This window comes from Ursus arctos, unplaced genomic scaffold (genome assembly GCF_023065955.2).
Source record: "Ursus arctos isolate Adak ecotype North America unplaced genomic scaffold, UrsArc2.0 scaffold_4, whole genome shotgun sequence".
NCBI classification, from domain to species: Eukaryota; Metazoa; Chordata; class Mammalia; order Carnivora; family Ursidae; genus Ursus; species Ursus arctos.
The window spans coordinates 87,410,764-87,423,774 of record NW_026623056.1 but is presented as its reverse complement, the minus strand read 5'-3'; the positions used below and the strand labels follow the sequence as shown (position 1 = coordinate 87,423,774).

Genomic DNA, 13,011 nt, shown 5'->3' with positions numbered 1-13,011 from the left:
TAAATGGACTGCAAACACGCCATGACCCAGCATCCTGGTACCGGCTGTTCCTGCTCTCAGGAACACGGCCGAACATTCCCGGCATGCCTGCTGGAACGTACCAGCATCCCTCTGGGAGGAACAGTAAAATGAGATAGCAGAGATTAGCCCAAGGAGGAACACTGTGTCTTTCTTCCGTGCCTCCTTGCCTTAAAAGGCAGGGCCAAGTAAATGATGAAGCTGCAAGAATATGGTATCAGCCAGGGAGAACACCAAGCTGGAGGTGTGGATGCAAATTGATGAGATATTCCTGTCACTCCCGGAAACTAGCCGTCAAGCCAGAACGTGGACCCCTGGCTGTGATTTGTGAGCCGAAGGATGAACCAAGGTGAGGGGTTATTTTGCCACACCAAGTTTTCATTTGTTCTTGGGGGATGTTTGATTCTTCTTAAACATTAAAAACCCGTATTGGAAACATCAGTCCTCCTGGGCTACATTTTTCACCCATAAATGGATTGGAATGAGGAACACAGGGATTAGGTGGTATATTTACTTTAAATCAATACTTCAAAACCAGACTTGGACGAAAGCAGGCTCTCATTTCTGATGGTATTACGCATATGTTTACAAGGCTGTGCTCATTCAGAAGGCTTGCCTCACCCTCTACAAACCAAACCGAATTTTTGACAGGTCAGGAAAGATTCCAAATTTGAAGAAAGGATGCAGGTTCATTACTAGAGTAGTAATGAATGCCAACAGTTTCATTAACCATTCATGGTTGGTTGAAGAACGAAGACATTCTAGCAGACCGCAAGAAAGGCTGTAGCTATTGCTAGATTTATGGACATCTTGAGACATTTCTGAGAGTAAAACAGGATTAGATTTATGAGGAATCTCTAGAAAAGTCTCCTAAGTGCCTCCCACATAATGTTTTCGAGCCTAGCAGCCGCTGTTAGAAAAGGGACGGTGTTCTGCAGTTGTGTCTCCAGGGCAGCCTAGGTAGCGACGCCCCGGAATCTGTCGGACAAAAGCTCACTTACGGCACGTGGTTCAGTCAATCCAACGTCACCAGCGTCCAAACCTTTACAAACATGCAGGCTGCAGACTAAGCTTTTCCAAAATTTGCCCAAAATTTCAACTTAAGACTGCATTTATTAAACAGCCCATAAAAAGATGTCTTTGCTTTCATAAATACGTTGCCTCTGTATATTACCTTTCTGGCACTGAATTTGTGAATCAGTCTGTAAAGATCTTATTTGTTTTTAGAAGTCCGTTGTTGGGGCACCTAGTTGGTTCTGTTGGTGGAGTGTGTGATTCTGGATCTCGGCGTCATGAGGTCGAGCCCCACATCAGGCATTGGGGTTACTTTTAAAAATTAAAAATAAATGAAAGTCCATTGTTTTGGTTAAAAATCCGTTAGAGTCTGTTTTTCTAAAGAAAAATACCTGTTTTCTTGCAGTGGCGGGTTCTCACACTTGCTCCTTCTTGTGTCCATCAATTCTTCTGCTGTGGGAAGGGCACCTTGGAATCTTTCTGGAAACAGGAGGACAGGAGGGAGGACAGGGAGTTTGGTTGCTGTTTTGCAGGCATGCTGTCAACTTTAGGAAGAGTTTCAAACATGTTCGGAGCATCTCCTTATTTTTCCAGTTTCACTAAGATATAACTGACATGCAGGACAGTGTGAGGTTAGGGTGGACATACATAAGTTGTGGGATGTTTACCAAAGTTTAGTTAGCATTCACCATCTCACACAGATACCCTAAAAAGAAGAAAGGAAAAAGGGGGGGAGGGTTTTTCCCTTGTGATGAGAACTGTTAGGATCCACTGTCTAACTTTCAACCATTCCAGACAATGGTGGTAACTGTAGTCATCCTGTTCGCATTACATCCCTGGTGTTTTTTGATCTTATAACTGCAAGTTTGTCCCTTTGGACCACCTTCCCCCAGCTCCCCCATCCCCACCGCCGCTCTGGTAACCGCAGATCCGATCTCTTTTTCTATGACTTGGGTGCTTTGTTTTCAGTCCACGTTTAAGTGAGATAACGGGGTACTTGCCTCTCCCAAGGCACTTCCTTCCAACAGGCTACAAACAAAGCGAGGTACAAATGGGTCCTCTGAGGAAGTGGAAAGTGTATGAGACCACAGATGGACGAAACGTGTCTCTGGAGGTGCAGAGTTAACGAACATAGCAAAAACATAGACCATTATGAAAAAGCAAAAAAATGTCAGGCCAGGCCTAAGCGCTCCTTAATTTTCAGCTACTGAACTCCAGTCTCTGCCTGCTTCTGAAATTCAGATCCACAGGCCTGAAGGAAGTCAGGAGGAGGGATTGTCCATGTTCTGCTCTCTTCCCACATGTAAACCGTCCAGTTGCTAAAAAGGGTCACGTTGTACACATGCGTCTTAGAGGCAGAGATAAATCTCAGTTTGGGAACTAAAGGTTGTTTAATAGGTGTTAATGGCTTCGTACCTTTGCCAAATCAAATGCACGTCAGCCAGCGTTCCCCCCTCACTGAGTTGTGCTCACAGACACCCAGACAGCTGGCTAGATGCAAATCTGTGGAAAGAGTGGTCTAGACACCTAAGTGACCTGAGGCCAGGAGTATCCAGAGGATGACAAATTGAGCTTTTCTGGAAGTGTCTAGTTCTACCTAGGATCACCTTAGTCCAGAACTTGTGTTGCGAGTGACACACGGAGGCTTCAAGACACATAGGGGATCCCACTAACCTGAAGTGCCCTCCTACCTCTTCTTTGGGGCACAGCTAAGGGCATCTTTGTCTGGGAGCCCTCCCAGGCAGCCAGCCCCACGGTCTTTAAGCTGGGGCTCTCCCTAGGCTGCTTGTCTTAGCCTTGATCATGTGCAGCCTTGACCACCCGTTATATTTTTACAGTCGAGGGCATTCTCTCTCCAACTGGATCTGTGCCATTGCAAGAGTCATCAGTGTAAGTAATATTGTTTATATTTTGTAATTTCCTCTTATTTTTTTAGTTCCCCAAATTTTTATTGAGCACTTACTATGCCCCACATTGCACCCAGCTCCAGAAACACAAGCCAGGCACAGCCCATGCTTATCATGGGATTTATGTTCTATCAGCAAGAAGTCTCACAGGGGACAGGTGGGGTGTGATGGGCCGGTGTGACAAAGAGACCTAACTCATGCGGACGTCAGGAAAGGCCTGTTGGAGGGGGTGATACGGCCCCTGAGGAAGGCATACAAGTCAGGCAGGGGAGCAGAGACCCAGAAGACGGCATAAGAACTTTGGACCTTATTTTAGGAGCAATAGGAAGTCACTGAGAGGCTCTGAGCCAGATATAGATATAATCATATCTGCTTTGTTCCAAGGTCACTCTAGTGTCAGGAAAAGAAAAGAGAGGCGAGAAGAAAGGCAGAAGGCGGAACTGCTGCTGGAGATGAGGATGGTATGGGTCAAGGTGGTGGCGATGAAATGGGGAGAGAAAGAAGCTGAGATCCAAGATACATTGCAGATGTGGCATCAATCATATGCATGAATTGACTGGATGTCCGTGGTACCGTTGAGTGGAATTGGGAACCTGGGGCGGGGGGCATGTTTGGAGGAAAAGGTGATACACATTGCACGTGTTCAGTTAAGGGCATTGAATGAGATCTCCAAGGGAAGCTGCCTAGTAGGGGGGTGAGTGTATGGGTTTGGAGATCAGGCATGAGGTTTGGGAGGTTAGAAAGTCAGCAGCTCGTGAAATCACATGAATGAACAAGATCAACCAAGGAGACAGTATAGACAGAGGACCTCGGAGCCCCAGAGAAAGGACGGAGAGGCCAAGAGGACTTAGAAGGAGGAGATGGCCAGCCGGGTCAGCTGCAGAGCCAACCAAAGGAGCTTGCCCGTGGTAGGAGCTCCAAGACCACTTCATTCTTAGACGACCTAACAGCCAATCAGTTGCCTGTGGAAGTAGTGGCTCCATCTGAGGTTTTGGCTTTGTGAAGGGCTAGTAAGGAGGATGACGTCATCATCTAGAGTTTGCCTCAACTACGTTTAACTCTTGATTGCCCCACAAAGAATGTAGTCAGTGGTTCATGTAAGTTTTAGTCTTCTCAAAAACACGAACTTAGTTTTGTTTTTTAAAGATTTTATTCACTTGACACAGAGAGAGAACATGAGTGAGAGAGGGCACATAGGCAGGGGGAGCGGGAGAGGTAGAAGCAGGCTCCCCGCTGAGCAGGGAGCCCGATGCGGGGCTCGAACCCAGGACGCTGGGATCATGACCTGAGCCAAAGACAGATGTTTAACTGACTGAGCCCCCCAGGTGCCCACAAACTTATTTTTAACACCAGTGAATTAACATGCTGGGACAAGAGCCCACAGGTCCATCAGAATGGCCCATCTGGATGTCCTTTACTCATCAAAAAGATCCTAAGTCTCTTACTAAACTGAATCCCACCCCCATCTCTGTATTGTCCTAATTCTCAAACACAAGACTTAGAGGTCTCGGTTTTTTACTAGAATCTTAAAGTCAGTTGAAATAAGATGTTTATGTTCAACTACGCAAAGAGTAATAGAATCACGTGAGCTTTATAAACCCTCTGGAGGGCACTCTCAGGGTCACAGACTCTGCTTTTTTGTTCCAAGATGAAGGCATTTTCATTATAAATGTCATTTTTTGTTTTATTTGGGAAGGATAAGTTCTAAGAATTTTAAGCCAACTTTTTAAAACTATGGCCAAGGAGAGATTATAATTTATAGACACGACACTCAGATAAGTAGAAATAGAACTGACTTTTGTTTCTCTGCGACTGAAACTCACTCTGCTCTTAAGCTCCCTGTTTCCTAGTAGAAAAAAATATATATACATTTCCAATTAAAGGCAACTTAGTCACTTCCAGCTTTAAATGTGGTTAATTCAGATCCAAACTGTCACTCAAAAAGTTCCCCTCTCCACCTTAAGAGCCATCTGAATTGGGGTGGGTTGCGTGCCGTTTGGTGAGGGGGGGTGTGGCCCATGTTCATCCTGCCTCCTTATTCTTCCCACAAGGGCTTTGGGATGTCACGTGGCCTCACTACTGGGCTCCAAGGGCTCACCAAGCTCCTGAGTCAGAAGCTGTTGGGTGCCTCTCCCCACTGGTCCTGCCAGTGCCTCCGTGCTGTCCACACACACTCCTGCATACACACTTGAGAATACACACACTTGCACACACACGAGGGTAGCTCACACAAGCACAAAAACGCATGTGCATACACACTCACACACTAATATATGTGCACAGTGCACTCACAGGCACGCATACACACACCCACACACACTCACTCTGGGGCCAGCCCCAGGCCACCAACCAGACACACCTCATTTAAATGACTTACAATCTTTTTAAAAGGATGACAAAAGCAAATCCTAAAAGGAAATAAATATAGAAACTAATGAACCTAACTAGACATAAAATAGATGACATAGTCACATAGAAAAAAGAATGAATTCAAGTGATTTTTGAACACAGTACTTTGATTATACTACCTCAGTGGGAATGTTCTAAGATGAAAAAGAAGTGCAAAGAAATGTTTAATTTTACCTCAAGCATTTGTGGTTGATAGTGTCAAAAGGGCAACAGCACCTGGGGAGTTCTTTTAAAAGATGATTTATTCGGATCATATGAGAGAATCTCCTACCATCACTCTCTTTCCTTCCAGAAGAAACTCATATGACTTTAAAAGGAGAGTGAATTTTATAGAATAAAATAAAATAAATAAATACATAAATAAAATAAAACAGAATAAAAAATTAAGAGGGTCTTTCTTCCTGGTTTGTAGACAGCCACCTTCTTGTGGCATTCTGGCGTGGCCTTTTTCATGTGTGCGTGCAGGAGAGAAAGCTCTCTGGTATCTCTTCCACTTATAGGGACACCAATCCTATGGAACTAGGGCTCCACCCTTATGACTTCACTTAACCTTAATTACATCCCTAAAGTCCCTGAAATCCAAATACAGTCACATTAGGGGGTTAGGGCTCCAACATAATTCAGTCCATAACACCATGTTTTCCAGGAAAATTACTTAATCTTTCTTTGCCTTAGTTTGCTCATATGCAGGACAGACATCATAACAGAGCCGCTGTATGAATCGAATAGTTAATGCACGTAAAGCATTTTGTGTCTGGCAGACAACAAACACTCAATAAACAGCATTTATTATATAATTCAATACTTACTTTGTGGATTTTATCAACTACTTTGTGAGAGTAGAATTAGGAGTACACATAGAGAATGTCTTCTTTTAGACATTAAGAAAATGCACATTTCGATGTATTTTTGCATAGCTGGAGGTGAACCTCACTGGCCCTCCAATATTTGGGTAACAGAAGAAATACAACTGTTTACTAAAGGGACTTTTAACTTGAGTGTAAGGCCGGGCTCTTTGTTATTTAAATAATCAGCAGTTGGCTGAACCTACTGAATTAAAATTATTATTATACTATGGCAGAAATTACACTATACTGCTTCTTTTTGACACCGGGCTTGGTAAATCACCCACAGTCTTCTCCCACACAAACACTTATAAATGTAAGTGCAAAGCACTTTATTACTGTGCTAATTCAGTGCAGTGCTTGCTGAGAATAGCAAGGAGTAAAGAGAAACATCCCATCATTTAGCCAGTATCTGAAATAAAAAGACAAAATATCTACGGTGAATTCTTTGTTTCTGAATATTGACAACCTATATTGATTAATTTTACAGTATTCAAAAGCGGTGATGGTGGTTTATATCCATCTTGTTTTACTGGAATCATGTTCTCTGGGCAGTTTTGATGCATTATCTGTTTACGGAGTGAATACCTCTGGCTTCATGCAGGGGCTCTCTCTCGAGGATGGTTTTCATCATATTGGTATTCTGCTCAAAACATTTCCCATCATAATTTGCTGCTGGGAATCTAAAAATAGGGCTTTGCCTGTTAAATCCTCATCTTGCTGGGTCTGACCCTATGTTTGCTCAGTCGCTATGACAGATTCCTTAGCTGTGCCGCAGCTTGGTTCCCTGGCTTCTGAATGGAGCGAGGTTTGCTTCCGCCACCAATAACACGTGCTCCCTCCCCTCCACTCCTTGCTCTTGCATAGGCTCACACAAGAAGCAAAATGGCCACCAAAAAGATGGGCCGTTTCTTTTTTTTTTTTTAATGATTTTTTATTATATTGTGTTGGTGACCATACAGTACATCCCCGGTTTCCGATGTAAAGTTCGATGCTTCATTAGCTGTGTATAACACCCAGTGCACCATGCCATACGTGAGATGGGCCGTTTCTAATCACTTTCCTGCAGGTGAAACTCTTGGAAGATTAACCAGAGATCCAAACAGAGAAGCTCTCAGTGGAGAAATTATGAAATGAAATAGTTTTTAAAAAGATACACACACACACACACACACACGCAGACACACACACACACTCAGCTTTGGGCTTTGGGGAAATAACTTAGACCAGACAACACTGCTATGAAAATCAAGCATTGCCTTCCCAAGCATAAAGGCAAAGGCATGCGTGGACCTAAGGACACTCCAGAAGACCTCTTCCTCCCCTAGTACCACCTTGCCTCATGCCATCTTGCAGTGACAACTGCGACACTCAGTGTCATTTCTTTTGAGGTCGTGAGGACAGATTCCCCAGAGATGTAAGCTGGACCAGTCTTAACCAGAGGTGTGTCTGTTCTCTTAGAGTTTTCAAAAAACCATTGTTTGCCTTTATCGATCCTCTCTATTTTTCATTTGTTTTCTATTTTATTAATTTACACACGGATTTTTTTTGCCTATTTCCCATGGGTTCATTCTGTTGTTTTTAATTTTTTTTCTTTGAGTAGAGCTGATATACAATGTTACGTTACCTCCGGGTGCACAACATAGTGATTCAACCTCTCTCTACCCTGCTGTTCTTTTTCTACGTTAAGTTGGATATTCTTAATCAGAAGGGGGAATGAAGCATGAGAGGCTATGGACTCAGAGACACAAACTGAGGGCTTCAGAGGGGAGGGGGGTGGGGGAATGGGATAGGCTGGTGATGGGTAGTAAGGAGGGCACGTATTGCATGGTGCACTGGGTGTTATACGCAATTAATGAATCATCGAACTTTACATCAAAAACCAGGGATGTACTGTATGGTGACTAACATAATATAATAAAAAATATAATAAAAAAAGAAAGAGTTGAACAATGAAATCAAAAATAAAATAAAATAAAATAAAGCTCAAAACCATGCAAAAAAAAAGTTGGATATTCCGCGCATTTATTTTCAGACTTCCTTCTTTTCTAATATAAGCATTTAGACCTATACATTTTTCTCACTTCCCATGTATCCCATAATTATGACATTTAGAATTTCAATATCATTCAGTACCAAGTATTACTGAATTTCAGTAGAGTTTCTTCTTTGACAGAAGCTGTTTAGAAATGTGATTGTATATTATGAAACATGTGGTAATTTCTGAAATTCACCTTTTCTTCTTGTTTTCTGCCCTGTGCATGCAAAGCTCAGGACTTGTATCAGCTCATGCACAGAATTCATTCACAGAATTCTCTTCCCCAGTTCTGTCCTCTGTAGGATTCCCCACATTTTCAGCTCCCACACCCCCTGCTCGGTCTCCTGTCTAGAAGGACGGAATTTCCCTCTGAACGCTAGCCACTTGTGCTCTGCGTGGTTGCACACACTCAAGGTCACTTTCAGAGTAAACCAGTGAGAAACGAGAAAAACGCTACCACAAACTCTTTGTCCACAATCCCCTTTCCCAGTCTTCTGGCCAGAAAGATTTTCCCCAGGCTTTTGGTGCCTGTGCCACATGCAGAGCAGTTCCCAATGGGGCGGCACTGGGAGCTGGGGAACCTGATAGGGACTCCCCACTTTCATCCTCCAGCTCTGAGGGGTACCTTGTCCCAGTGCCCTGGTCAGAAGGACAGGGTTTCTCCCTGAGATTTTGTTGTCAGCACCTGCTGCCCAGGTCTGTGCTGGGGCCACTCTCAGGTTAAAGCCAGATGATGGAAAAGGAAAATGGAAAAACAAGAAACACCCCCTAAGAAGTCAATGTTCACGTTTGGTACTCCTCCCCATCTTCTTGCCAGTCTAATACTGGCAATATTAGACTTTCCAGAGTCTTCGGGTGGAAGGTTTTGTCTAGAGGAGTTAGTCGTTTGTAATCAGCAGGAGAGAAAAGCTGCACTTACCCCATCTTCGCCAGAACCAGAAGTCCTATCCCTTACTTTTTTAACTGGAATTACTTTTGATTAAAATTATGGACTTTGTCATTTTCCAGCACCTAGTTTGTATTTTAGCCGAGGGTCCTTCACAGATAGACTGGCATAATGCTGGAAGCAGAAACCTCCCCCTTTCTTTTCTAAGGACTCACAAGCCATCTTTCTATTTAACAATACATCTCAGACATTTCCCATCAACAATTTTAATTAAAGGGCTTTTCTCTAGTTTCCCTAAGTTGAGTTTTTTCACTTGACAATGAGTATTTGCTGGGAAGCTACAATGTTGAAGGGCTGTGGTAAATTCCAGGAACATGGACATAAATAAGACTGACGAGCCCCAGTGCAATCACAACTCAACAAGGGAAACAGACACTTGGAGGAAATTTCAAATGACAGGATAAGGTGTCACTGGAGTGTTGGGGATCCCTGGTCTCAACAGTTCTGGTAGGCACTGGTCAGTCACGGAGCGCTCCAGAAAGGAGATGATAAATGAGTTAGCTCTTCACAGATGAGCTGCCTCCCACTGGGGGAAGGCTCTTCTAGATAAAACAGGTAGATGAACACAGGCATAAAGGTACAAATGCAAATGGCAAGACAGCCAGAATGCCTAGAGAGCGGAAGGCGATCAGAACCAGAGACCAACCAGATTTCTTACGTTTCGCTCTTCACCAAAAGAGGCATCTCTTTTTCCAGAGAGAACTTTACTCACTAAAAATCCTACTGCAGGGGGACTCTGTGATGATCGTCCTGATATGGAAAACAAGCACAACACACATACACACGGATAGAATCTTGGCAGCTCTGCCTTTCCTATGATGCGAACTCTGTTGGTTTTATTTTGTTACTTTTTCAAGTTCAATGAAAATCACATCTTTAAAGAATGGACTGGAACCCATGCCAGTAGGTAAGACAGGAATCTTTCTGAAAAGAATAAAGATTATCAACTTACAACTAGGAACTTTTTAATATCGTACTGCTGGGCAAATACATTAATAGTATTTTTAATCCCTTTTTAAATGAGTTAGGATACCACAAGGTGAATAAAAAATTGGAAAAGATTCTATGAGCATTTCTTTAAATCTTGCTTATTCAACTTTTTATTACAGAAATTAAACAATCCCATTAAAATGGTACTATGGAAAGATATTTTACTGTCCCTATAGAATTCAGTAAGTGTATTTGTTTTCCTAAGGCTGCCATATCAAAGTATCGTGACGGGGGCTTAAATCACAGACATGTGTTGTCTCTTGGACATTCTCTTGCCTGTATCCAGTGTTTTTCTTGATACCAACATCCCAAATTTCTGATTCTCTCTTCAGCCAATTTCAATATGTTAAATATCCATTTAGATTTTAATTTTAATAATTGTATTTTTTATTTCTGGTTTATATATGTGTATTTATATACATGTACATGTGTTTATATAGCCAAAACTGAAGGTCTAGGTGGATTTTATTTGCCTAGCTCTGTTTTCCAATCACTTTATAATAAACATGTACTTCCTTTATGAAAAAAAAAAAGTTAAAGTTACTTTATCACCTTTTCCCCTTGACTTCCTATGTATTCCTCATTCTGAGCCTACATATCCCTGCTATCACCTGTCTTCCCCCATCACTCCCAAACACAGATAAAGAGCTGGCAATTCAGAAGAGAAACACTGGTTGAGAAATAAAAGCAAGACAGTGCTCTTTTCTTTTCAATACCCAGAAGTCTTGCAAAACTTATTTTAGAGGCATAAAAGGGGGTTTTTGTGGATCAGCGGCAGAGACACTGTAGAGGGTAGCATTCAGTTTGGGGACAAAGAAGAAGAGCACAGGGCTGGAGTGAGGGCTATGCTGACTCCGGCCCTGACAGCTGAGTGGGGTGAATCACTTACCTCCCTGGCACTCTGGTTTCTTCTTCCAGACAAGGACCAAGTGCAATGCTCTGAGAACATTCTGTAACTCTGAATCCCTCTGTGTAAGCCCCTACATATGTCCCCTTTCCCCCACTCCACCTGCATTCAGCACAAAGCTGTTGGCTGATACAGCTTATTGGCTGTCCCAGTGAATGACATCCTGACTGCCTGGCTGTTTTCGCGAATGAACGAACAGTGGCCACAGTACGACTTTTGTGAGTCTTAGATAGTTTTACCTTTGTGTATCCCAAAAATGGTTTAATTATATTACATTTTACAATCAGATTAGTATAAAGATGATTATATTAACATTTTCTTTTACCTAAAAGTTTATCATTTTTCTTCTGATTTTAAAAGAATTTTCATGGGTCCTTGAAAATGTTGTGGGCCCTAGGCCCTGGGCCTGCTTAGCTAATGGGGAAGTCATCCCTGCAGGAACTACTCAGTGGATGCCTCCATGTCCTGAGAAGTTTCATAAGAGAGCCCTTTGAGCAGTGCACCAATGCATTCCCCAGATTTTATATCAAGCCAGTTACCTAGTTTTCTTCTCTAAGGACATGGGTGGAGTTTCCCTCATTCTGTCATTTCATATTAAAATAAAGCTGCTCCTGACTCCTGGGCTCCAGTAGCTCATATGGCATTTCTGTGCAAATTAGGAAAGGGCTTCTTCCCTTTAAGAAGAAGGGGGAAAGCCTTTAAAGCACTACATTATTACACAGTCTAAATAACTATCCCCGCTGAGCCCGGGGAAAGCTCAAAGTCAGGTGGGCATCCTTTCCAACCTCATTTGGGGGCCACAGTCGTGGCCTGCATGGCATGGTGGTAGGACAGTAACAGTAATCCATGGCGTTCAGCTTAAAGACAGCCTAGGTGTAGTTCCATAAGCCAAACTTCATCCTGGGTCTGTGGCCAGAATGGTCAAGTCTCAGTAAGACTCTAAAAGCAACGGGAGACCTCTAAAAGCAACAGGAGACCAGAGTCATGGCCTCCCGTTTCTCCCAGAGCAAAAAGTGGACAAGGCACAACCACGTGAGTGTGCACCTGTGTGCATGGGCACACATGCTTTCCTGTGTGTGTGCATGGCCTTGCAGGCAAGTGTAGTTTAATGTGAGCCAGACTTCTCATGCTGCCCCTGGAACTCCCCCCGGAAGGCCAGAAAGCTCCACCACAGGCTCCTGTGCGTGTTAGTGTATGTCTACAACATGAATAACACCGCCTCGTTTGCAGCACCCTGTGCCGGACACGGTCTGACCGGCTGCACCCAGCAGCCAAGCCCAGCTCACTGAGTTCCGCACTGATGGAAAGCCCACACTCACACATACTAAAGCCTCCATCCATTCCCTTCTCTGCAGGGATGACTTGCCAGGCTCGGAGCTCCTACATCACGAGTGAGATCCTGTGGGGTTACCGGTTCACACCTGTCCTGACGCTGGAAGACGGGTTTTATGAGGTCGACTACAACAGTTTCCACGAGACCTATGAGACCAGCACCCCATCTCTCAGTGCCAAAGAGCTGGCTGAGCTAGCCAGCAGGGCGGAGCTGCCCCTGAGTTGGTCTGTGTCCAGCAAACTCAACCAACATGCAGAACTGGAGACCGAAGAAGAAGAAAAGAACCTCGAGGAACAAACAGAAAGGAATGGTGATGTGGCAAACCTAGAGAACGAATCCAAAGTTTAGTCTCCTAGCCGGGCAGCTCCTTCTCCTCTCCCCTCACACAACCTTTTCTTGTCTCTCATTCTCTTTCTTTTTTGTCTCTCTTACTTGGTTGTTTATTTATATTTAATTTTGACATTATCAGAAAACAAATCTTCAAGGTGTAAAATATCTACCTGCCCTCTCTCAGTTACTCAGATTGACAAGGTAGACACGGATTTGGTTAAGGTACAACGTGCCCTCATTTGTGGCCCAAGCTTGCTCTCTTCCCTAGATACCA

The 13,011-nt window shown here is 43.5% G+C and overlaps 1 protein-coding gene across 1 annotated transcript; it reads left to right on the top strand.

Moving 5' to 3' along the window:
- Window positions 1-12,431: 12,431 nt before the first annotated feature.
- LOC123001882 (G protein-activated inward rectifier potassium channel 2-like) lies at window positions 12,432-12,755 on the top strand. Its single transcript, XM_044389569.1, has one exon. The coding sequence runs from the start codon at window positions 12,432-12,434 to the stop codon at window positions 12,753-12,755; it is 324 nt and encodes a 107-aa protein (XP_044245504.1).
- The last annotated feature ends 256 nt before the right edge of the window (window positions 12,756-13,011 follow it).

Bases quoted from the DNA above. Each gene is read 5' to 3' on its own strand.
- LOC123001882 (XM_044389569.1), top strand. From the start codon at position 12,432: ATGACTTGCCAGGCTCGGAGCTCCTACATCACGAGTGAGATCCTGTGG.